The sequence below is a fragment of the Eulemur rufifrons genome, chromosome 7 (assembly GCF_041146395.1).
Source record: "Eulemur rufifrons isolate Redbay chromosome 7, OSU_ERuf_1, whole genome shotgun sequence".
NCBI lineage: Eukaryota > Metazoa > Chordata > Mammalia > Primates > Lemuridae > Eulemur > Eulemur rufifrons.
In genome coordinates, this window is record NC_090989.1 from 24,786,197 (window position 1) to 24,813,332 (window position 27,136).

The 27,136-nt window shown below is 34.5% G+C and overlaps 1 protein-coding gene across 1 annotated transcript in view; it reads left to right on the forward strand.

The window, feature by feature from the left end:
- The window catches only part of TMPRSS15 (transmembrane serine protease 15), a 140,811-nt gene that overhangs the window by 102,869 nt on the left and 10,806 nt on the right, over positions 1-27,136 (forward strand). The window contains exons 17-21 of the mRNA XM_069471949.1: positions 1,914-2,024; positions 3,673-3,805; positions 17,714-17,809; positions 19,929-19,978; positions 20,139-20,313. Coding sequence (XP_069328050.1) covers positions 1,914-2,024; positions 3,673-3,805; positions 17,714-17,809; positions 19,929-19,978; positions 20,139-20,313 — 565 coding nt within the window. The remainder of the gene's footprint in view (positions 1-1,913; positions 2,025-3,672; positions 3,806-17,713; positions 17,810-19,928; positions 19,979-20,138; positions 20,314-27,136) is intronic.

A 27,136-nucleotide genomic window follows, 5' to 3' on the forward strand; every position in this document is an offset into this window, starting at 1 on the left:
CAGGCACAGATCTTGGCCTAATAACTCAAGGTTATTAGGCCCCCAAATCAATTTTGGGGGTTTTTACCAGCATTCATTGTTAGGGAGTGGAATGGAATTGAATGAGATGTGATGGAATGGCATGGAATGGAGTGGAATGGAATGGATAGAATAGAATAGAATTATATTGAATTAATAGAACAGAATAAGGGTAAATTTTAATTTAGTTATATACATGCATGTGCACGTGCACAATACACACACCCACTTACTGTTGTGTGTCCTAGAGTTTATGATTTAAAATCTATTTCATACTAAAGTCAGAGTTCAAAAAAATTTAGAAGCCCCTGTACTAGTCCCATGGAAGCACTAACTCTTGTAGTTCTCCAGTGTACTAAACTTTCAGCTGGGAAATGGGATGCTGACCTCACTCATTTGGAGCAACCCAATATGAACTGGTTCTCTTAAGGCACCCCACACTTGGATTGCTCCCCTACTCCCCTGTGTGAAAACACTCTCCCCTCAAAACCCTATTTAATCTTTTATAGAACAAACTCTAATGACCCTCTTTTTTTTAATAACTGAAATAAGTGATGGCTATTGATAACTGCTGAACCAGATTTGGTATTTTTTCTAATAAATGTAATATTTAGTACCTCCTTAGAGTATAACGGTGTTTATCAGTGCTCTTGGATTTGGATCTACAACTTAGATTTTAAAACAACAGGAATGATTCCTTTCAAGTGCCATTACATTTGATCATTATAAATTGAAAAAGTCTCCGTGGAGATTTTTACAATTTGTTTTTAAAATCATTTTAACTTGAATTGTGTCTCCTTGAAAGCAATATAATAGTTATATTATTATCTTAACATTTTCTAATAGTTTTCAAAATAGAGGTTTCCCTGTTCCTTATTTTTATCAAGTGCTTTTTCTTCCCGATTATGATTGTTCATGTGCCTCGTAGGGGATAAGACATTAAGCCTCTCCATACCCCACCACCACCTCCATTCTCAGGGGACCCAAATCTCATGTGGTCCTCAGCAGAGTCCCTAGTATCCTTCCAGCAAGTAGCTGTCCCTCCTAACCCATAATCTCTTTACCAGTGGTATGAGGACTCTCCTGGGATAAAACTTTTTATGAACAAACAGTTCCAGGAAGCAACAGCACCTACTTCCTCTAAACAGTGAATATTTCTGGTAGGCCTCTTTTTGCACCGCTCAAACTCTTGAAACAACCACCAACAAATGGCCTCCATATCTACTCAGTTCCCAGTCCTTTCATTTTCCTTTTGTTTCTCCATGTGCCAAGGGCATTCCCATGTCTTCAACACTGTTTCACTTGCTTGGAGCTCCATCCCCAAATTCCTTTCACATTATTTATTATTTGCTATTGTAAAGTATCCATTTCTTTGTGACAACTTTTTCCCACCCAACCAAGCTTTAATTGCATTCTCTGTTTCCAATCCAGTCCAACTTTGGTCCCACAAAAAATACAACTTCTGCATTTCTTTGTTTTAGAGATTTGGAAGTATCCTTTGGATGGAGAACCCAGGGAACCTCTCTCTATGGTTAACATTTCAAGGGTTGTTTTTTGTATGTTCATTTTGAGTGGAGGAGTTTATTGAAGAACGGAGTTATCAGGGAGAGAATTTTGAGGGAGAGATGTGTCTAAAAACTCTCAGTCATCTCTTGGAATTGCCCAAGCTCTGCTGCAAAGGAGATGCCTGAGGGTTCATCCACACTTCTCTTGAGACACATCTTGGCTTTGACACAATTTTTGAGCTATTCTGAACAGCTAAGTGTATGGTGTTGCTCAATATCAAAGCTGGCTCCACCATGTGCTATGGCAAAGGGGCATAAATGGTATTTGTGCTCCAGAATCATGTATTTGTAATTTCTTTGTCCTGTATAATAAACATTCTTTCCCCATAGAGCCCTGCAAGGAAGACAATTTTCAGTGCGAAAACGGAGAGTGTGTTCCACTGCTGAATCTCTGTGACGGTTACCCACACTGTGAGGATGGCTCAGATGAAGCACATTGTGGTATGTCTAATTTTTAGGAAAATACTTTTTATTACTTCAGACACCACATTTGGATGCTACAACTGTGAAAAGAAGTTGATGAGGACATATTTTGATATTTTGGGATATGAACATTTCTCAGTGGTTTTAGCTCCTCTCTCCCCATCTGATTAGGAGAAAAGTTAACTTGTAGGCCCTTCGTTTTGTTTTTTTGGCTACATTTAATAACTGTAAGTCTGGAACAACCTATCTTGATATAGGAAGTAAAAGTACCACAGAGACAATAGTCCAAAGCACGCACTGTAGGACCACTCACATTGCCTAGGGTATTCTGTTCATTGCCTACATTCAGAAGCACCTGCATGCTCATCTATGACTGACTTTTTCCTCCTACTCTGCTGTGTTTTCAATCTCTCTGCCCCTTCTTCCAGACCTCAGTAACGTTATTAGCAATGGACACTTTTACTATGTCTTATTTTTATTTTTAAGCAAATATTTAATACTTACATAATATGTGCCATGCTCTGTAAATAAGTGCTATAAAAAAATCCTTTAATAAAAATTAGCTCTATTTTTGCCATGAGGAAACTGAGGCTCAGAGCAGTTAAGTGGCTGTGAAAAATCACATACCTAGTAAACACCAGAGCTATGTTTTGAACCTAAGTCTTTCTAATTCTAAAGTCAATTCCTTTAACTCTTACTATAATAGAGGAAAAATGTAAGCACTGACATTATTTTATAGAATTACAATATTGTGTTTCTAAGTAAGACTACCATTACTGATGTTTTCCTTTTCTTGACAAACTAGCTTAGCTCGATCCAATCCCTATCTAGCCACTAGTAGCCTTAACATTCTGTCCAAAATGTCTGTAAGATGGTGAGGAAGATAGTAGAAATCAAAGAGCATAAGAGCAAGTACAAAGAAAATACTTTCTGAAGAAGAAACTGGGATGGGGGCAAAATACCCAAAGTTGTTCCTGAGTTTGAGTTTTCCTTCTTTTAGAACCTAAGTTTGTAAGATACATTCTTCACAAATAACTTTATTTTCTATTGATTTTCTGTGTTGTATGAAATGAACTTGCATATCTCTGCCATTTCCAGTTGTACAGCTATATGAAAGAGCAAAATTAAGTCTATCAAATTTGTATTTTTCAACTTAGACCTTCCAACATACTCTTAAGAAAAACTATTATCAATCTCTAAACTCTAAATGTTAAGAACATTGCACATTTAGTTTAGAGACCATCATGTACTTTTACCAATTTAGGTCAATTGGTTAGAGTAAATGACCCTCTGTCCAATCTTATCTATTTAATGCATCTTTGTTTTATGTTAGTTTTTTTAAAAATTTATTATAAATTGATAAATTATAATGGGTACAAAGTAATGTTATGATGTATGTCTATACAATGTAGAATGATTAAATCAGGCCAATTCACCTATCCATCACATCAAATACTTATTTTTTCTGGTGAGAAAATTTGATATTTTGCAATTTTGAAATCTACAATACATATTACAAACCAAAATCACAATGCTATGCAATAGATCAAAAAAAAAAAAAACTTATTCCTCTTGTCTAACTGGAACTTTATACCCTTTGACCAACATCTCCCATTTTCCCCACCTTCCAGTCTCATAACCACCATTCTACTCTCTGCGTCTTTAGTGCGCCTTTACAATGGCACAATGAACAACAATGGTTTGGTGCAGTTCAGAATCCAGAGCATATGGCATACAGCTTGCGCTGAGAACTGGACCACCCAGATTTCAGATGATGTTTGTCAGCTGATGGGACTAGGGTAAGTAATTCTACTCAGCTCTCTTTTAAGAGATGCTCTTATGTTTTTACTGATAGCAAAATGAGTTTATTAAGAAATTTTAAAATTATAAAAGTTATTTAGAAAATACACGAGCAGAAGGAAGAAAATAAAAAATCTTTATTAATACCATTTTCAAATAATAACCATTGTTCATAGCCTTTTTATAAATATTACATAAATATAGGTATATATAAATATTATATGAATATAAAATATTATGCTCTGTTGTATAGCCTACTTATACCTAAGCAGTTCTTATGTTTTTATATATTTTTTCTAGTTAATGATTTTAAGAAAATGAGATAGTCCATTTTGTGCTATATCATTATACACATAATCACAAAGGTACTGCAGAGAATATGCTTTTTCTATATCTTTGTAATATATTTATGACAATTCTTTAGGAAAATTTACAGAAGTTCAATTGTTGTGGGAAAGGATATGCAAAATTTAAAGACTTTCCCAAGAAAGGTAATGCAAATGAAAATTCCAGTTTATTAAGTACCAAAAATTTATTATATCTCCCAGTCTAATGGTGTAATATACTGCATCAAATATTTAAGTTCAATATATTCATTTTTTACCTCCATATCAGTCTTAAAAGTAGTGAGGTAAAAAATGGCAGGTAATAAATAGTAATAACTTACTTCTTTTGCATTGTACAACCTATCAACTCTAACCCACCGTTCTGATCTTTGTGTATACATGATCTTGAAGATTTGGCAATTCCTCACTATGTTGGGTCACATGTGGTTATTTTTATCACTTACAGCATTGTATTATTTAACAGTTTTTCATATTAAACTATGAGGTCTATAAAGGTAAGAACCATGTATATTTTATATATTGTTGTAATACTAACATCTAGACTAATCCTGATCCAAAAAAAAGTGCCAAATAAATATTCAATAAAGCTATAAATTATTCATTATATATCATAGATATGTGCAAAGAAATATAGATATACTTAGCCTTCTAAATGTATGTCAATAAGTGTTGTCCAGCTATGTCATCAGCATTTTACTTCTCTCCTGAACTAGTGACTGATTTTCTAATTTATTCTAAAAGGATAAAGTTACAAAGAAAAATAATTCAAGTACACCTACACACATACTCTCAATATTTAGTAGTTATCTCAACTATTCCTAATTCGTCAAAATCAAATGTAATTGATTGCTTTACCTACAAGGGACTCTTCTTTCTAACTGACTACTAGTTCATGTAACAAAGTCTTTGTGCTACAGACAGATTTTAAAAATTCGTTTCAAAGTGTTTTGTTTTTATTTTTGAACCTAAAACATATTTTCACTAGAAATAATGTTGCATGCGGTATTTAGATCTCCAGCCTAGTCCATAAAAGCTGTTTCATTTCTACTAGCCCAGTAGAATTATAGTGTATACAAATGCCAAGATAGTACCCAACCACCACTTGTAGATATTTTACCATATGAAAATGTGTTGAGGTCCCACTCAGAGTGTCAGGAATGCCCCCTAACTTCCTTATTTTAAATTGATGCATAATACTAATAATTGTCCATATTTATGGAGTACATAGTGATATTTCCATACATACAATGTGTAGTAATCAAATAAAGGTATTTAGCATATCCATCACCTCAAATATTTATCATTTCTTAGCCTGAAAACATTCAGAATCTTCCCTTCTAGCTATTTAAAAATATATAATAAATTATTGTTAACTATATTCCCCCTACAGTGCTATAGAACGCTAGAACTAATTCCTCCTATCTAGCTGTAATTTTGCATCCTTTAACCAACCTCTCCCTATCCCTTTTATCCACTCAACACTTCCCAACCTCTGGTAACCATGATTCTACTCTCTACTTTTTTATGAGATGAACTTTATTAGCTTCTGTATACAAATAAGAACATGCAGTATTTTCTGTGCCTGGCTTATTTCACTTGACATAATGTCCTCCAAGCTCATCCATGTTGCTGCAAATATAGGATTTCATTATTTTTGTGACCGAATGGTAGTCCCTTGTGTATATAAACCACATTTTCTTCATCTACTTATCTGTTAATGGACACCTAGATTGATTCCAAATCTTGGCTATTATAAATAATGCTGCAATATACATGCGGGTGCAGGTATCTCTTCCACATACTGATTTCCCTTCCTTTGAATATGTGCTCACTAGTGGGACTATTGGATCATATAATGGTTCTATTTGTAGTTTTTTGAGGAACCTCCATACTGTTCTCCAAAATGGCTGTACTAACTTACATTCCCATCAACAGTGTATAAGAGTTCCCTTTTCTCTGCATCTTTGCCAGCATTGTTATTTTTTTTTTTTGCTTTTTTGTTAATAGCCATTCTAACTATTAATGAGATTATATCTCATTGTGGTTGTGATTTGCATTTCCCTGATTTCAAATATGTGTTGGCCATTTGTATTTCTTCCTTTGGTAAATGTCTGTTCCTATCATTTGCATATTTTTAATCAGATTTTTTTTTTTTTTTTTGCCACTGAGTTGTTTGAGCTCCTTATGTATTCTGAATGTTAATGCTGTGTCAGTTGAATAGTTTGCAGATATTTTCTCCCATTCTTTAGGTAAGTTGTCTTTCTAAATTATTGATTGCTTCCTTTGCTGTGCAGACGTTTTTTAGTTTAAGATAATCTCATTTGTCTATTTTTGCTTTTGTTGCCTGTGCTTTTGTGGTCTTATCCAAAAAAAATCTTTTTCTAGATCATTCTGAAGCATTTTCTGTATGTTTTCGTCTAGTAATTTTATAGTTTTGGGTGTTATATTTAATTCTTTAATCCATTTTGCATTTATTTTTATATCAGGTGAGAGACATGTGTCTAGTTTCACTCTTTTGTGTATGGATATCCAATTTCCCGTCACTCTTTATTGAAGAGACTGTCCCTTTCCCCAGTGAATGTTTTGATCGGCTTTGTCAAAAATAAGTTGGCTGTAAATATATGGATTTATTTCTAGGTTTCCTACTCCGTTCCATTGGTCAATGTATCTGTTTTTATGCCAGTACCATGCTATCTTGATTACTACAGCTTTGTAGTATATTTTGAAATCTATTAGTGTGATGCCTCCAGCTTTGTTCTTTTTGCTGAGGATTGCTTTGGCTATTTGGGTTCTTTTGTGGTTCCATACAAATTTTAGTTGTTTTTTTTTTTTTTTTTTTTTTCTATTTCTATGAAGAATGTCATTGGTAATGTCATCCCACACTCTTGTTGGGAATGTAAGTTAGTACAGCAGGGATTGTGCTGAATTTATAGACTGCTTTGGGTAATTATGATCATTTTAATAATATCAATTCTACCACTCCATGAATATGGATGGCTTTCCATTTTTTGTTGGCTTCTTCAATTTCTTCCATCAGTGTTTTATTGTTTTCGTTGTAGAGACCTTTTATCCTAGGCATTTTTTTATATAGCTATTGTAAATGGGATTGCTTTCTTCAATTCTTTTTTCATCTAGTTGGTTGTTGCTGTATAGAAACCCTACTGGGTTTTGTAGGTTGATTTTGTATCCTAAAATTTTACTGAATTTTTTAATCAATTCTATGAGTTTTTGGTATATTTCTGTATATAAGATCATGTTATCTGAAAACAGAGACAATTTGACTTCTTCCTTTCCAATTTGGATGTACTTTATCTCTCACTTTTTTCTAATTGCTCTGCCTAAGATTTCCAGTACTATGTTGAATAAATAACAGTGGTGAGAGTGAGCATCAGGTCTTGTTTCGGTTCTTGAGGAAAAGGTTTTAGCTTTTCCCCATGCACTATGATATTAACTATGGGTTTGTCATATAGGGACTTTTTTGTGTTGAGGTCATTGTTTCTATACCCAATTTAACTTCTTGCAATTGGATTGAGAGCTCCCAACTTCCCTATATCCCCAAATGCTATGCATTTAAAATGGGAAGCCCCAGCTCCAAGCCGCATTCAAGTGATATCAGCATCAACAGGAAGACAATTTCTATCAAGAGCAAAGAGAGGAAGTGAATTTTATTGTTCACTATGTAAATAATCATCAATTTGGTTTATGTGGGAATTATTCTATACTTTAAGCATATGTATATATGTGTGTGTGTATAATCCTTTTTATTATACATTATAGACTTTATTCTAACAAAAACTCTTCCAACATGGGGAGCTTTCAGGCATAAATATTCTTGGAAGAGGGCAGCTTGTAAAAGGAATAATATTTTTTGTTAAAGACTCAATGAAACCCTAAAACTGACAGTTGTTTATTTATTCTCACTTCAAGCAAAGCATTGGGCAAGTGACATTGATTCCATGTTCCTAGTTTAATGTTGATTTTATTTCAATAGGGAATTCAGAGAGGTGAGTTCCTAGGAAGTCCTTTGCATCAACTGCCAAAGTTGCCCCTAACGCTGAGGAACTGTTTGCAGACATGGGAACTTAGTTTGTAAAGATTAAGCTAAGGAGATTGGTAACTTGACCTTCTTTCCACAATTGATGCATCTGACTGCCCTGGATGATTGACCTTCAACTGCCTGGGGGCTTTGTGTCCCAATTCATCACCTTTCTCAGCATCACCATATGATTATAAACATAGCCGTTCTTTTCACTTTGGTTTGTGAATCTTAACTAAATTACTTCCTGAAGGATATATGGAGTTAAGATGAGTCATTTAAAATTGTCAAAATGATTAACACCTTCCTTTGACCGTTTTTTTTCAATGAATTCAAATGAAATATGTTGAGTGTGAGCATAATGCTGATTCCTACAGTTGCAGGGCAGAATACATTAGAAAGGAAGCATTTCCTTTATTACATTTTAACAGTATATAATATAAAGATATTATTTTGATTACTCCTGGATCAGAAATCTAAGCATTAGTGATGATATCGTGTCTGTTCTATGGATAAATAAGGCATATTTCTTGCTTCAAATGCTTATGTGGTGGGAATAGACACATAAATAGGTAATTACAATATAATGTGGTAAATACAATGTGCTGTAGGAGAACTTAACTCAATTTGTGCACGTCAGGGAAGACTTTCTAGAAAAGGACCTGAGCTGAGTGGATGACAGCCAATTCCACATACTGTGTACTATTTATTTACATGTTTTTTTCTCCCAGCCAGATTTTACCCTTTAGTTCACTGACCTCATTTCCTATGAATCACAGTCCTTCCATCTGGAGACAGGGACAAAGAACTAGCTTTTTTAGTGTGTGTAAAGCAAGTATTGCATCCCACCGCCTTGGATGCAATATTTTTGATGAAGGTCAGGCGCTTTCTTTCTTCAGAAATGAGTCAGGTAATCTCTGCAAAGACTTTAATCTTTGAGCCTGTGCTTATTAAATAGTCTCCATAGTGCTGTAGTAATTGAAAGAAAGTTATAGCCTTAATGAGAATTTGTCTAGACTGGTTCATGGTAACTGAAAGAAAACTTAGTGAGTTTAAATGATGTGTGTTTGGTACAGTGGAAAGTAATTTAGGAGTCAATTTATTAAAAAGGCACTGTAGTCTCTCAAGATTATTTATGCAGATAGGGTACAAAATGCAATTCCCCACAGATTCTAGTAAATCATACAAGGCCTATTTCATTAGCCTTTCCTTCTTTTATATTAAACATTTTTATTCCCTGCCATTTATAGCAGGCTTAAGTAAAAAGTACTTTGAATAACATTTTCACTTCTTGGATCAAAGTGTGAAAGAAAACATTTTATACTGATGCAAGAATAAATGTTAAAAAAAACATAGAATGGTGATTTTTTAAATGGTATTTCCCAGGAAAGAGCATGATACTGTTACTAACCCAATATATAAACGATGCAGGTGATTGGCCTTGCTGAGCCATTAGAATCTAGGAAAGGCCATTAGCTCTGTAAAACTTTACAGAATTTAGGAAATACTAATGTCTTAAAAATGCAGTTAATTATTTCTATCTTAATAAGGTGAGAAATTGCTGTTAAATTTTAAATCTCATAAAAGTACTGTGCAAGATATCTCCATTTTACATATCAGAAACACCAACTTAGGCCTTCTGTTCCCAAACACAAATAAGAAATGGAATTACTTCAGTGTTCTGCCATTGCAGAGGTATTTTGAAAATATTAGGAGAAAGAGGCAAAGTGGTTTTTTTAAAAAACCTTTCAAATAAATAGACCAAAATTATTTAAATTCCTATGTAAGCACCACAACAAATTTATTTACACAACTTAGTACTGAGTCCTGGAAAACTGGAAATAAAACTTATGTTTTATACTAATTTAAGAAGTAGGTAGACAGTGATTGTGTTCTTGTTCATATTTTCCAACAGTGTTCCAAAATTTTTAACTATGTCTAGAAAGCCTTAATTTATTAATATTACAATTCAGAACACAAAATATCTTAATAACAACAAAGACAGCATCTGGGAATTAGTAGAAAAAATATAACTACTACTTTTGGCTTTAAATGATTCTTTTGAATTTGCTGATTTTATACAGAATGATATAATATTTTATAACATTTTTTATTTTTAATTTACAACTTCAACAGTAAACATACTTTTTATTTTATTCTTAGCTATGTTACTAGGGTAGGGTGGGGTGAAAAAAGCTTTGGGCAAGATGATATAAAAAATTTATTTTACTTTGGTTTAATTGACTTAACTAAAAAGCTCATCATTTACCTGAAGCACATTTAACCTGAAGCATCATTTACCTGAAGCACTATGATGTTTTCCCTATTTCAAAATTAAAATGAATTAATTAAAAATAATTAAAGAGCAAATAATTAATATCAAACTACCATAATTTGATAAGTTTCTAAGATTGATCTTTAATGGTTTATTATCTAACAGGGTTGGGAAAAACACAGTGATTAGGTAATTATGCCTGCTATGGGCAAGGGAGTAACAGCAAATGCACCACCTATTTATAATCCCAACACTACATCAGTGCTTGGATGTGTAACCTGATTGTACAGTAGAATCGTTGGTCTCTGCCCCAGATCCTTGGATTCAGAGTGGTCTAGCTGAATGGTTCTCAGTGTGTGATTATAAGACCAGGCCAACAGCAAGTAATCACCTGGGATGCATTTATAGAAGTGTAAATTCTAGAACCCCACCTTCGACCTACTGAATCTGGAAGTCTAGAGTAGGGCCCAGCAAACTGTGATTTAATGAGCCCTTCAGGTGATTCAGATGCATGCTAAAGTTTGAGAACCACTATCTAAGTGTTCTTAAGCTTCTCTTGTCACTTTTGGCAGTCTAGGAAAATCTACCAACTTCTCAGGTTCATATTTTTAAGGGTATAAAATAAGATATACAAAAGTACATTAATAAATAATTATCAAAACATTAAAAATATTATATGGAGATATATTTATTTATTAATGTATGAAATAAAATAAGATATACTGGTGGTTCTAATGATTGCTATAATATCAAAGATGAACATAAATAATATTTTATATACCTCCAGCAACTGCAATGATATGAAAGTATCTGTAGTTTGTTTTGGTGACAATATTATAGGTGCTGTTAATAATATTATGACCAGCCACCTGACTCTATATTGGAAGGAAAAACTAAATTTCAATTAAAGCTTATTAAAAATAAAATGTAATTATTTTTCATGCGACTACAATCCCCCTACATGTTATCATGGACTACCAAAGGCTCTGTAGAACCCAGGCTAAGGGCTTAAGTACCTTGGCTGGAATGAGACCCAGAGGTCTTTCTTTGCTCTCTAAAGAATCCCAGATGATTCTGACAAAGTAGTTCTCTCATACCAAAAACACTCACCAACCTTTGTGTATTTGTTTTGGTAGAAAATATAGAGCTTGTACAAAATATCTCCAAACTTTGGTGGTTTGATCTTACCTGATATTAAAAACAGACAAAGCTATACACACACACACACACACACACACACACATAAACACACACAACCCCAATCAAAAAACTTTTTTTCTATTGCAACCAGGTTTAAACACCCCATTTAGAAACATCTCTGACCATCCAGGGTGTTTCTTAGCTTGTCATTTTGACACTAACCTATTTTGTCTTTTCTGGAACCTCCCCCACTCCCCATCATAAATCAAAACAAAAGTAGAGAATTTTTAAAAACCTCTATCAGAAATATCACAATGACATCATTAAATAGAATTCTTTTTGTCTTTAACTCCTATTTTGGCTTACACTTTTTAATGGGTATTTTGTCATCCAGCAGAGATTTATGTAGTCAGGAAATTACTGAGGATATAATTATACACACAAAAGAATAAGAAAATCTCTGTTATGTTTTGGTAGAATTACTAATTGCCTACCAATAATTTTCTGCAACATATAGATATTGTCTGTCATATAAAAACAACAAAAGAACATATTTTCCCAAGGGTAATGTCCTTTATCATTTCTTAGATCACATTATTTGGGGTAAGAGGAGGCTTCTATATTCTAAAACAGAAACAGATAAGGACAGGAGAAAACTTTAGGATTATGAAACTTACAATGAAACTTTCCTTGCCCATTCTATTTCTCTTCTAAAAAGTGTTTCCAACTGCTAAGCCTACAGTTAATGCTGTATATTCTATGAAACCTAGGAAAACTTTTTAACAAAATTGATAAAATCCAATGAAATAATATTCCTTCTCCTCTTTTCTTTAATTTTTCCTTCTTCTTCCCCCTTTCCTTATTTTCTTTCTTCCTTTCTCACATCCTATTCTTTTCCTTCTTTTCTCCATGATTATCTTTTATTTTCTCTTCTTTTTTTCAAAAAGAAACTGTACTGTATAAAACTGCAGTGTATAAAACAAAGAGCATATGCAGTAAGGTTAATAGAATTCTATATGAAAATAAAGTCCAAAGAAATAAAGAGGCAAATCTACAAAACATGCAAGGTCAGTGTAGTTACTAACATATCTGAGATTCTTGGAAACCCATGCAAAATGAAAAACATTAAACATCATACAACTTTCATTATGAGATAAGATATATGCTACCAGTTCCATAGGGAAGACAAGTTTTGCTTGACACTAAATTCTGAGGGAAATTTCACATATATGTCCTTACAAAGTCATAATCCAATGAAAATATATGCACTGAGAAAACTTCATAGCAAATGTGGATGTGCATTGTCACATGCCTCCTACTCAAAACTAACAAACTAAACTCTAACAGCAGTTGAGGAACTAATGTTAAAGTAGCTCACGTTCCCCAAGATGTCCAAGATGTTGTCCAGGGACAGAACCTGTCTCTGTGACAGTCTCCTAGAAGAATCACTTCTCTCAGCCATGTTTTTAGTAGGGAGGAGATGTTAGCAGTTTGTTTCCTTTGGAATGCCATTATATCTGTAAGAATAGAGCAGTTACTGGCCTCATCCATCAAATTCTCTCTTGCTCTTAATGCAGTAGCTTGCACAAAGGCAGAAAATGATTAGGTTAAAATAAATTTTATTAGCATGTCTTTACTTCTGAGTAAGTATCACCAACTTTTAAGGGTTGAGGTCAGAAAATCTAAAAGTAATTAAACTTACCTGTTTGCTAGAAACTATGCTAGGGCTAGGTGTATTGCTATAAATGTGGTAAATGAATAAGCAATTGTCATTGAAATTTGTGCAGTTCAGGATGTTTATCTACGTGCCTCATGCCTTTACTCTCCTCATGGGATGATTTGCCATTGAATCCCTTCCATCCACCATTCCTCTGCCTATGAAAACACTCTCCCCTGCCTTCTGTCCTACTAAATCAATCCCCTTCTTACCTCCAATCTGAAAAGAAAGGTCCATCTTTCTCCAAAACCCTTTTCAGACTAATCCCATCTGGCTCTATTCATTACTTAAACCTTTTGGGGTGTGAAATGAGCTACAGTGCCTTGCTGCAGTATTTGCAGCATGCATTATTATTCTTTTTTAGCTTTAGTGTGTCCAAAGGCTTAAAACATCCCTACCTAAGCTCCTGCTCCAGGGAAGAATTCTTATCACAGCAAATACAGTGTGAGGAGCGAGACAAAAGAGAAGAAACCTAACCAGGGCCTAAGAAGAGAGGCAGAAGATTTAATACCATGCAAGGAGCCTGGGGATATCCTTTCTTCTCTCCCTAGGATTCTGCTGTGTATATTTTTACATTCCATCTATGACCTCAAAAATGGTAATGGCTGCATCTATTTGCTTCTTTTCTCACATGGAATAAAGTTCTCCTGAAGTCCCTTTGAGGTTACATAACCCATAAAAATGGTCATAAAGGTTTAGAAATAGGGTGCCAGGAGGCATCAGTATGTCAACAGGGTAATGCTATATGGTGTTTCTATGTGATACTGAACTTCCACTGATTTCAAAGAGCTATATAAGTGTGTGATGAAATTATGTAAATCTGCAGATCTGGAACATTTTTGAGATTTAGAAAATGCACACACAAGTTGTAATCTTCACTGAGTGCCTCTCCAAAAATTAACAACTAATTTTCTTGTAAGAAAAGGAAACCGATGCAGGAAGAGCCTCAATTGCAGTGCTTGACTTGCAGAATTTAATATAATGCATTCTCTCTTAATTCAATTTTTCAGTAGTTCTGAGATTTTTGTCTTTAAGAAATAAATGATGACTAACATAGGGTTGTTAATCTTTTATTTTGCCAAAACATTTTAATGTACTATTTATTGCCCATCATTTCTTAAAATAAGGAATAGTTTGTTGTAAACTTCTGCTGCTGCATTGTGTTCTGTTTACTGTGAATAAAAATGAAAATAAGTTGTGTTCAGTCGGAAAAAGGGTGAGTTTAACTTGGCAGGATATGAAATACAGGTAGTCTGTCTCAAATTTCAAATTCTAACGTATAGCACTGACACCTGGAAAAATGTTTGTATGTTCTGACAGTCCTTACAGGATTGTTGATAACAATAGTTGGTACAAAAGGCTAATTATTAATGTGTTAGAAATTCATAAATTTGTGTGTGTACATAAAATTTAATTTTTTTATTTCAGAGTATTACGGGGGTACAAACATTTTGATTATATGAATTGCTTTTTTGCCATTTGAGTCAAAGTCATAAGTGTTCCCATCACCAAGATAGTGTGCATTGTACTCATTAGGTATTGGATGGACATACATTTTTTTTGAAACAGTGATTTGTCAGCTATTCTAAATAACAAAACACTGTTGCAAAAATACATCGGCTTTCTCATATTAAATTTGAAACTAAAACTGTAGAAAAAATAATCTCATAAGATTACATGTGTCTTATTTCTGCGTTTATGTGTATCCCTAGTTTTCTCCACTGAGTGGTGAAGATGTCACCATGGAGCAGCATTTGAGAATCCCAGGGTAGAATAATTGGGTATTTACTTAATATCTATTATTTTCAAAGATTTGTCTCTAGTCTTTCTTTCTTCTAGAATAGACATGTTAAAAAAATAAAATCACCACCAATTCCATTGTAGTGTATGATAGTAGTAAATGCATAATAAGTAGGCTGCATAAAAAAAGATTTAAAAATAATTTCCCAATATTTTTTCAATTCAATTTTTGTCCAGATTTTGATTTGAATTTTCTGAGAAATTAATGCATTCCTTCAGCCTCGGTCTGAAAAGAGATATCCAAGGGCTAGGGAAGGAGGATAGCTATACATAATTGAAGAGTCTAAAATCCACATCTCTGAAATATATTTTTAATGATGTACCCTTCAAGGTATTCTTCCATTTAGTCTTGAGTGCTTCTAACAGATTATCAGGTAACTATAAGTCATTTTGAAAGTCAAAAAGCAGAGCCTTGTACAGGTAGAAGAAAAAGATACCCTGTTTAGCTATGACAGTGGTTCCCTGACTATAGTGGGCACCAAAATCACAAGCAGAGCTTGTTAAAACCAGATTGCTGAAACCCCCCACCTCCAGAGTTTCACAGTAAGTTGGCCTGGAGTGAGGCTAGGGTATTTGTGTGTCTAATATGATAGGTTTCCTCTCTCCTGAGGCTAATGCTGCTTGTCTAGAGAACACACTTTGAGAATATGTCATGGGAGTCAGGGACACAGAAAACTACTTAGAAGAATATTCAACACATGACAGCATTCAGCAGAATGATGAGACTGGGAATGTTAACAAATGCAAGAAGAGAGCTGTCTAGAAGGGAGATAGGAGAGTAATTATGACCCACCAACTATGCCCTTGCAGCAAAGATGGTCACTAATCAATCAATTCCAATGATCCTTCTAGTCTTCAAATTGGAGAAGCATATCCTGTTATTTTTGAAAGCCAACATTGCTATGATAAATTTTACCAGAACTATGCCAATGCTAAAATTCAAAGTCCTGTAAGATCTATTTTCATCCACATTCTGTCTTTCCCAAATGTGCGGGTCCTTAAATATAAACTGCATTCGTACATTCCAGACCTTCTACATCCTCTGCTGCCCTTTGAAGTTTTCATGCCTGTTTTGTTTTCTAAGCTATAACAAATACATTTTATATAAATACTGGAGATGATTCTTTTGCCCACATGGAGGAAGCAGCTTAATCTCTAACAATAACAAGGCTCATCTTTCTTTTCATAAATTCATTTCAGGCTTTATTAAAGAAGTGGTAATGGCTTTGTGTGCTTGAGTCACTTGTACCTGTTTATAAAATAAAAGTTCAAGATGCTAAATTCTGGGACATTAGATAGAGCCTCCCTTGCCCCTACTCTCTGTTCCGTTCTGTAGATGAAAGGTACCAAACACTTAGCTTATTCAAGGCATTGAAAGAGTGAAGAACCACCCTGTATCTAGTTCTTTTCTTCTAATTGATCATTAACAGCTTTGAGTGCTCAGTGAAAACTCCCTGTGCACAGATATAAAAGGGTCTTTTAAAGAGGCAATGGGTTTGTCCATCACGCTACTCCAAAAGTTAGAAACCACATCATCACCTGGCTGAACAGTAGAAATTGGCAGGAACCAAGATGTTTCCAGCCTAAAGGCACATTTTTACATGAAAATTAAAATCTTCAATAAATAAAAGGCAGTAAACAAAATGAGGAATTGAAAGCTGAAGGTCTCCAGCTGAGTCTAACGAAGAGCATTAGGTTAATTAAGAGAAATCTTCAATTAAAGCTCACAGTTGAGAGCATGGGTATAACAAGTTGTCAGAGAAAGGAAAGCCTAGGGGCTTGTCTTTTATTACAGGGAGGTGTCTCTTTCTCCACCCTGTGATGGCTCACAGATTGACACAAGTCCAGGCTACATACTTTCTCTTTTAGAGCGATAACATGGCTTCTGATTTAAATTAAGGCTCATTAGCCTTTGAATCGAATAATATCAAGAGCAAAAAAAAAAAAAAGAAAACTTTGAAAAATAAACACTGAAGATCTTTCTTTTTCTATGTTGTTTTCTAGGTTGCTAAGGAAGAAAAAAGAATATCATGATTCCTTCCCACTCTTCCTCCTCTTTTGATGAGAGCAAATTTGTATTGCTCTCTTTAGTCTGACCAATATTGGACCTATTTTTCCCAGGTTCCACAATTTCTTTCTATGGTATTCTTGGGCCACATGCAATTTTTGAAAGATGAATTATATTCAACACAAGAAAGACTTAATAAATTATGGTGCAGCAATTCTGCCAAATGGTCATTCAAATTGGTCATTATGGAAACTATTGGACAACACAGAAAAGTCAAATTTAAAAATAATAAGAAAACCAAGTGGTAAATGCAATGATTTTAATCTTGGAAAATAATATATAAGTGTGCAAACAAAAGACTAGAGGTATTATGCAAATGTTAAAATGACAAGTCATTCTGAGTATTCTAGTGATTTGCATCATCCTTTATATAGGAAAACATTTGAAGTTTTACATTAAAATGTTGATCTCTTTGTATGGAATCTCATAATTTCTTTCAATGTGCACAGCATTAAAGAAATAAAAACGTAGCTTATGTTTTTTTGTTTGTGTTTTTCTTTAGTCTGCATGTCCTTTTTTCCTAGGAGTGAAAACTCATCAACGCCAATCTTCTCAACCGAAGGTGGACCATTTGTTAAATTGAGCACAACACCTAATGGTAGCTTAATAATAGCACCCAGGTGAGTACTAAGATCTGTTCTTAGACTAATTGTACATGGACTGGAAAGGAAGGTAGGTGTTTGAGGCCGGTCATATTTGAATGCTACCACATACTAGCCATATAATCTTGAAAGTTATTTGACACATTAGTCTTCAGATAGTCTCAAACAGTATCTATTTGATCCTATCTGATAACATTGTCTAACCCTCATTTATGGTCAAATGAGGTATTGTATATGGAATTGTCTGCCACACTGCTAGGAATTTGATAGGTTTTAATTCCATACCTTTTTGTATCCTTACTCTCAGCAGCCCACTTTAAATTGCAGTCTGGAAAGGAGAAAGCAAGAAAAAAAAAATGGACTTTTCAACAAGAAAAAAGGCCATATTATTGGGCATAAATTGGGGGGAAATGAGTTCTTTTTGTCAGTGTGGTAGCTATAAACCCATCCATTTATACCTCACTGGGCTGAGAGAAAGACACAGGATCATGACATTGTCATTCTTCCTGAACAGAAGACTAACCTAGCTTAGACTTCAAGACCAAAGGCCAAGACAGTAATTCCATTTCTCTCCAATTTCTGTAAATATATTTGGACAAAGTATGGATTCACTGCTCATTCTGTCTAATGATTAAACAACTTACCCCTCTACCCTGAGACACTGCATGTGTGTGTTTGTGTATGAAAATTTTGATTAACAAAAATGCACGGAGAAGGAGGTGCTAAGTTCAATTAAATTTTCTCGTTGCCTATTATGTTAACCAGAAGCTTTTCTGTGCTTGATAAAAAGAAATTAATCAGTTTTATACATACCACAGAGTATTAGCATTGTTTAATATTTCTAAGACCATTAACAATACCTTAGAAAGGTGAACTATTTTGAATATGGATTTTCACTAATGAGTACCGTAGATGTAGAAAGAGTTGGATGAAACTTAACGATATACTAGAAAGCATCCAGGAAACTGCTTCTCTCCCAATAGCAAGTGGATAACAGAAGGAAATTTAATTGAGGCTTCTTTGGTATCTAGATATACATACGTGAACATTGTTTATTAATAAAATATATTTCCTTATTTTCAGTTGAAATTATCCTCTATTCTAAAGGAGATGACTGTCATCCAACCTGGGTGCATATGATTTCAAATAAATCTTACCATAGATGTTCCAGAAACACTGAATTGCTTTGATTGCACATATAGATTTTAGGTCTTATTTTGTGTTTTTGTTTTCTTTTGGTTTGGTTTGTTTTTTTTCCCCTAAAAGTTCAAACACCCAAATAACATGCACCATTAGATGTAGTTAAGTATATAAATATAAATCATTAAAATTATATGTGTGTTTTTTAATGTGACCAATATCTGCAAGAGCTACATAAGGAAATAATGTGAGCAAGTACTTTAATTCCTTGTGTTATACTGATCTCTAGTGGTTAATATGTATAACACCGTGTAAAACAAATTTTCCTTGTTTAATTTTTGTTTAAAATAGAATTCGCTTTGAAAAAAATTGGTGTCTAAATTTTTTAAGCAGATAGTGAGTTTTTCAAGAATTCATGCCTATGATTTCTTTTTTATTTGCTCTTTACACGTCTGCCTGCCTTGAATAATCTCCTATTCATTCTATGCCTTGAATGAACATACAGCTTCTCACACAGTGTTGTGCACTGAATAGCTGGGGTTATCAATGCTGCAGCATGCTCTGTATTATAGAAATATGAAATCCAAGGTTCGTTCGAGTAAAATAGCAATACCCCTATCATTTATCAAATGTGCATTGTGTATATGTTACATAATAACGACATTGCGAATATTTTTTTCATTCTCACAAAGTTCCAATAAAGTAAATACTATCACCCCCAGTTTATGAAGGAGGAAACTGAGTCTGAGGGATTTCGAGCAACTTACCCAAAATCACCTGAAGAGACAGTGGTAGAGCAAGGATGCAAAATAGACTCTATTTGACTCTAAACTGGGGCTTTATTTGCTGTGCATTTCAGTCTCTTTGAATTTTGTACATGATATTTACATTAACAAGTCTATTTTACTAAAAAATAAAGGTAGGATGACCTATGCTATGTTTTACTTTAAAACATGAAATGTACAATTTTTGAAATGTAATTGTTCTTCTATTACAGTCAACAATGTTTAGAGGATTCCCTGATTCTGTTGCAATGTAACCATAAATGTAAGTAAATATTTTGCCATGTTCTCCTTCAAGCTTTCAACTTAAAATGCTGAAGAGAGTTTACATGTTATCTGAAGTTATTTTGGCACCACTCTATTTTAGTGGTCAGAAGAAATCCACCAAAATAAAAGAGATGTTCTTTCTTCAATTATTTTAATAGCTTGTGGGAAAAAACTGGTGGCTCGGGAAGTCACCCCAAAGATTGTTGGAGGAAGTGATGCCAGAGAAGGGGCCTGGCCCTGGCTTGTGGCTCTGTATTATAATGGCAGACTGCTCTGTGGCGCATCTCTTGTCAGCAGTGACTGGCTGGTGTCTGCCGCACACTGCGTGTATGGGTGAGTATGACGTCACCTGTCCCTTCCCGAGCATCCCATTTCATGTGACCTCACAAAACCATCCCAAGGGAAGCTTTCCTGCTGTTTATGACATTATAAACTTTCCAATCATTTTCCCATTAGAATCATGTATAAAAATAGAGACAGTTCAATTGAAAAAGTTATTTTTTGTTGGATACTTATATCAAGTATTTTGTTTCCTACATACATAAAAATTGAAATTTTTACCTATTCACAAGGTAAGCATTTTTTAAGAGTGTGAAATTAGTATTTAATGTATAAATTGTGCTGGTTACCATTCAATTAGTTCAATACTTATTGTCAGCAAATTTTCAATATCAAAAAGGATGCATAAATAGCCTTCGAATTACAAATATATTGTGCTCTAGAAGTCCATGTATGAGCACTTTGTTGTGATTAGAATAAAAGCGTTTTCTTGGTTCTCAAGTCAGATCTGTTTTGATGCTACCTGTAACTAAAATTTAGACCTAATATCAACCATATGTAACTCTGTTTTTATAATATAAGACAAAACACATATTGAATTCTAGGATTTATTTTCACTCTCTAGAAGCAGCTGGAGGAGAGAATAGAGTGGATGGAGGGGAATGGGGGAAGGGGAAGAAAATAAGTGATCCTAGGTCCAAACAAATGTTAGTTCTCTACTTCCACATGAGAGAAGACACCTCCAACCATTCTGAATTAGGTCAGGATAAAAGTGTACTTCCTCATAGATTTATGAGCACGACCTAGGACTGGTTTCCTGCCCCTAACTGAATAGGAGGGGTCTCCAGAGCATGGCCTTACCGGTGAGGGTTAGAGCAAGCCTCTGCAGCCAGCATCCAGAGTCTCTGAGGAAAGGACCCAGTGTGCCAGGCATCAAAGAGGCAGCTAAGTTAATAAGGTTAAAAGACATAACTCTCCCTACCAACACAGACAATGACAGTTCTTGGGTAAATACAGACAAATTGTCAGACACAGAGGATTTGTGAAAGTTTTAAGGGAGATAGAAAAAGCCAAGGAGAATGAACATTAAAGGATTGAGCCTATGCCTAAATATTCATCCTACTAGACAGGAGACTTGAATGCACAATCCTAAGAATCTGGAAAATAAGAAACTTCCCCCAGATCTCAGCTTGGCCAACTGACTAGTCTCCAAAGGAGGTATCTGAGGCACTGCCCCATCTACATCTGAAGTTCTTTCTGATTCTATGCCTTGAGTGGATATCTAGGTGACTAACTTGCAGCCTGTCCCCATACCTAAAGTGCACCCTCTTGATTTCACTGCCTTTTGATAATTATATTTTAATCTGTTTCCAATCATACCATAACATGTGTCTATAGCAGGGGATTTCCTATCAGCTGCTAAACATGGCTTTTCACCTTTACCTACAAATGTTCTCTCCCCTGGCAGATCACAGATGGGTAACATCTATATCCTAACTCAATTGCAAATAAAAGGTATTTTAGCTAAAGTTTCCATGTTTCCTATTGCACGTGGATAGGTCCCAGTAAGTTAGCAACCTTGCTGTATTAACCTTGGATTTGGTAAATTCCTTTGTTTGATGTTCTTGCAGAATGTATGCTTTCTAACCGTCAACCTGGCTTGCAGTAATATTAGTGGTATCTTTCAATTATCTACTTTACATATGTACGTTTTTATAGGTCAATGATAGCAATAGCATACCTTTTCAAACCATGAATACTTGAAGAAAATATTAACAGAATGGCAGTTCCATCTAATATTAACACATGTTCAGGCATATAGGACATAAAATGTCTTTTCACACAATTTTAATTTGAACCCAAGCAAACAAAGGTAACTGTACTACTAGAATTGTGACAAATTCAAAATTACCCTTCCCAACCTTGCATTTTATTTTCCTTAGCCATTCAATGGAATTATTTTTTCTTTCTCTAGCACCCAAGAGTTTCCTGACTTTCTACTTCATATCTGTAACAAAGCAAGAAAGTTTCTGATATTATTTTAGATAGTTTGATCAAAAATATGTTTACCAATATGTTAATACTGGCTGTTTTTATCTTTTTAAAACCGTAATTTTGCTGTGAAAAGCTTAATTTCCTAATAAAAAGAATAACTTGTATCAAGCAACTTACTGAACGCATGCTACACAAACGCCTGTCCTCAGTGTAAACTTGTTCCAGGTGTTTTAACCTGCAGGCAGTAAAATGGTTTGATTCAACAGCTCTTCTGTTTCCAATCTTATTGTCAACCCTCCGTTTGCATCCTCAGGCTCAGTGCTCCTGGACGATCCTAAATATCCCTGTGCTTGTTCTGATCCTCTGCCACTGAGTTCTCTCCTTTTACAACCTTGAAAGAGGGATTTGGAAAAGCCTGACCAACTTTGCTGTCATTTAAAGGGCAAGATTGACTTTGAACCACAGGCCAGGATTTTGATCCTATATATGCTACTGACCACATGTGTGATTACAGACAAGCCATTTAGTATCTCTAAGTGTCAGTTTCCTCGTCTGCAGGGTAACCATACACCCTTTATTTTGTTTGTATATTTGCCATGTAAGAGCCAGTCCAGGATAGTGCACTACATTTAGATGCTACATCTGTTTCATCCTCTTTAGTCTGGAATAGCTCCTTTCTATCTTTCTTATCTTTGATATTTTTTAATACAGGCCAGTTATTTTGTAGAAAATCCTGCTGTTTGAGAAAAACTTTCAAGTTTGTTCCTTTATCAGTCTCAATATAACTCCATTCTCTGAGACCTTCTCTACTGTCTGGCAAAATAAGATGTTCCAGGTTAATTTTGTGCTTTCCCTGTCCTAGCCTTCAAATCAACTTTTCTATGAGAAACCTTGATTCCAACTAACTAAATTTCTCTCTTTTTACATTTTGGTAAACAAGATCTTGTGTGCTCATGGCTACTGTTGATGTGTCTTGTTCCTAAACACTCCCAATGACCTTAGTATGCAAAAGGGAGTCATATTGTAAATGGACGGTGAGTGACTAGGACATGGTTCATTTGTGTTCCTTTTTATGAGTAAGGAAAAGAGTTTCTCATATATAAGTATTTCTATTTAATCTATTAAGTAAAGTCTGTTTTTAAAGTATAGGTTTGCATTCATTTGTATAATTATAAGAAAGAAAAGTAAATACAGGAAACCAGCAGTATGCCAAATAATCCTCAGCATTATTTGATCTGGCAAATCATTCCTAGAAACTTAAGGAATCATCTTTGAACTCCTTTTCTTAGCTTCACTTCCAGGACTCTCCATGCACTTGTCATTTTCCTTTCATTTCACTCTCAATTCTTCCTCAGTCTTTTTTTCCCAGCTTTTTCTTCTCCTCAAGTTCTAAATATTAGAATACCCCAGGGTTCTGCCTTCAGCCCTCTGCTCTCCTCCATCTACACTGGCTCCATAAATGATCGTATCTACTGCTGTGATTTTAAATGTCACCAATATGCTGAAAACTTCCATATTTGTATTTTAATTTTTGACCTCTCTAAAATCTGGATTCACATACCCATGTGCCAACTGGCCAATACCAACTTAAATGTCTAATAGGAAGTTCCAAATTTAATATATAATAATCAGAACTTTTATTCCCTTTCCAATGCTATTTCTTTCTGCTTTCCATATCTTAATGCTACCAACACTCACCGTGTTACTTATACTCAAATTCTTAATTCTTCTCTTTTTCTTACTCCTTATCTGTGATCATTAGCAAATTCAGATGAATCTAACCATCAGAACTTACTAATGAGATCCTCAACCATGATCCTAGGGCCACTGTTGTCTCTTTCTAACTGGTCTCCCGATTTCACTCCTGCTACACTCAACAGAGTCATCTTCATACAGCAGCCTGATTAGATAATATCGCTCTTCAGCCTCCAAATGGTCTCTCATCCCATTTACCATGGCCTCCTGTGTCCTCACCAGGGACTTATCTGTATCATCAGTCTTGTTCTTGCCACTCTGGCCAATGACTTCCTGGACAGCAGCAACAGGACTTCTAGAATAAGCCTATCCCAGTGCATTAGAGTTTGCTATTACTTCCCCAGAAATATGTACAACTTTCATCTTCATTTATTAGGGTGTTCTTTAAATTGCCAATTGTTCAGTGATGCTATCTCCAAGCCCTGCATCCAAAATAACACCCTGGTTCCCATCACTCTCTTTCTACTTATACTACTGTATATACTAGTTTCAGGTGGGATTTAAAATGTTAAAATTCAAGTCACCTACAAATGACTACCCATCTGTCTTTTCATCTCTTTATTAATTACTTTGATCTTGAATTGGAGTTATTTTGAGTTCATATTTATGAGTAGACATGTTGTCTTTTATAAACAACTTATTTTATTAACCAGGATAATTATGATGATTATGATATGATACTGAAACTGCTAAAACTTGGCCGTTATCCCATTTAATCTGGCTTTTTTGTTCTTTCAGAATTGCCCTTGATATTCTTGAAAACTTTCTTACTTTCTGTCAACACTATATTTATTTTTCAGAATATCAGGAGGATACAAACATTTTGGTTACATGATTTGCTTTTGTGCAGTTTGAGTCAAAGTTATAAGTGTTGCCATCACCAAGATAGCAAGCATTGTACCCGTTGGGTGTGTATTCACCCATCCCCCCTTCTAAGTGAAGTACTGCAAGAAAAACAAATACAGCATATACTCACTATTAAATTGGAACTAATTGATCTACACCCATGTGCACATCTGGTAGTAAAACAACACTGTATTTCAAAAGCATTCTAATTTTTACTTGCCTTAAAAATTAGAACTGGCTATCCTCCTAGGAATCCTTGTTCTATCCAGAGGAGAATGATAATAGAGACCAAAAACACTGTTCTGGGAGTAAACATTAGTGTTAGCAATGGGTAAACTTGCTGAGATTGCTGTTCTTATACCTCTAGTAAGGGTAAAACAAAAAGAAATTTCAATTTATAGTTATAGACTCCCATTTATTTTCTTTTTCTTTTAGCATATTGTGTTCCTCTATCATAGTTATCTTATCACATATACTTGCTACTATGGTGAAATTCCCACTTCCAAATGGATATCCTGGTACCCAGAGTGGTGAAACTATTTATGAACCAGCAAGTAGCAACATAGATTGGGCATAGCCTTGGTACATCCTGTCCAGTGCAGCATCTTTGTGCCAGCAACTATACTTTAAAGGTATAGAAGTCAGGAGTGTGTCTTTCTACTCCCTCCCAACCTGTCCCTCTCTTTCCCTTGCTCCTGGAATAAACAGTTTGCTTACACAGGGCAGACGAAGGTGAAATGGATCAGGAATTCGGCCAACCTCTCCTACCCAAACTAAAGATGTCCTATTTCTTCCATTTTTAGCATCTGTTGGACTGAGGCCGACCTATCTAGGAGGTTCTCTACTCCCACACCCACCTGTCTTCTGCCCTATAGCTCTTCCTTTCTTTACTAGAATGTAGATGCTTTGAGACAAGAAGGTTTTAAAGACATAATAAGTTCCGGTTTTTTTCATCTAAAATGATTTCTCAGAAAGCTTTCTTCCCCATCCCTCAGCTTTGGGTAAATGAGAAAGCTAGGAAGGTTTATTGCATTGTTCAATATCCCAACAGTGATTACACAGTACAGATTCTTGGGTCCCACTCCAACCTTCTAAATTTAGATTTCTGGAGATGAAAACTAGGAATCTAAATTTTTAGCAGATTTGTCGCGTGATTCATAAAATTTGAGAACTGTTGGCTATATTCTATATTCGCTAGTCATTTTCCACCAAGAAAAAGGCTCTGAAATTGCTGTAGGATGTATTAGTACGAGTGGTGCTTATGCTGGTTTGTGTTTGTGTTATGGGAGCTAAGGGCACAGACATTGAAAGGTTTGTAAAGCAGGACCTGAGAGAGAAATGTAAATAATACATATTTGAGGGATTTTTCCTACCCATGGTGCTACTTACAGATGCTGGAGTAATAAAAACATGAAAAAGAGGCTATTTTCCATGCAGCATAATAACAATTTTGGAAATTATCAAGAATATGTCAGATTAACATGTATTTAATTAGACTAATGTTTGAAGCATGTATATTTAATCTTCACAGCTCATGGTTCATGTATTGGTTTTCTACTAAAGACCTTAAAATGACAACAAGAAATGGTGATTATTAAACTTTGTGTTAGCTACAAGCTCTCTCATATCAGTAATTATGTTTGTTAATTCTCAGATGGAGCATAGTATACAAAAGAGATAAGAATTTGGGAGTTTAGCTACTTTTTTTCTGAATTGCCTTAATTTAACATTGATTCAAATCTATTTCAAGTAAACCGTATATATCTTTCTGAACTTTTACATGATAGATTGTGAAGATAAAATATGTAGAAAACATTTAAAGGACAATCCTGTCTTTTTAATAGTGATATGTACTCTGTTAACTTCAAATTAGAATCTATATAATTGTCTCATATGTTCTTTGAGAAAATACTAATAATATTTAAATGTTATATCATTAATATAACTATTATTTACATAGGTTATGTACATATATAAATTTATAAATATTGATATAAAATATTCATTGGTTATATGAATAATTATAATGAAAAATATAATATATAAATAAATATAATGAAATGCAAAATAGAAAACACATGGTATAGCAGTTGTAAGATTACTTTTTATAAATATTGAATAAATATATAAATTAAATGTTGAGTAAAAAAATACAATTCTTAAAATAAAATAACTGCCTATTACATGTTGGTCTTAACAGACAGGCTAATCAAGTGGAAACTATGACCAGTTGAGCTTTAGGAAACAAACTTACCATATGATAGAGAAAGAAGTTCAGAGA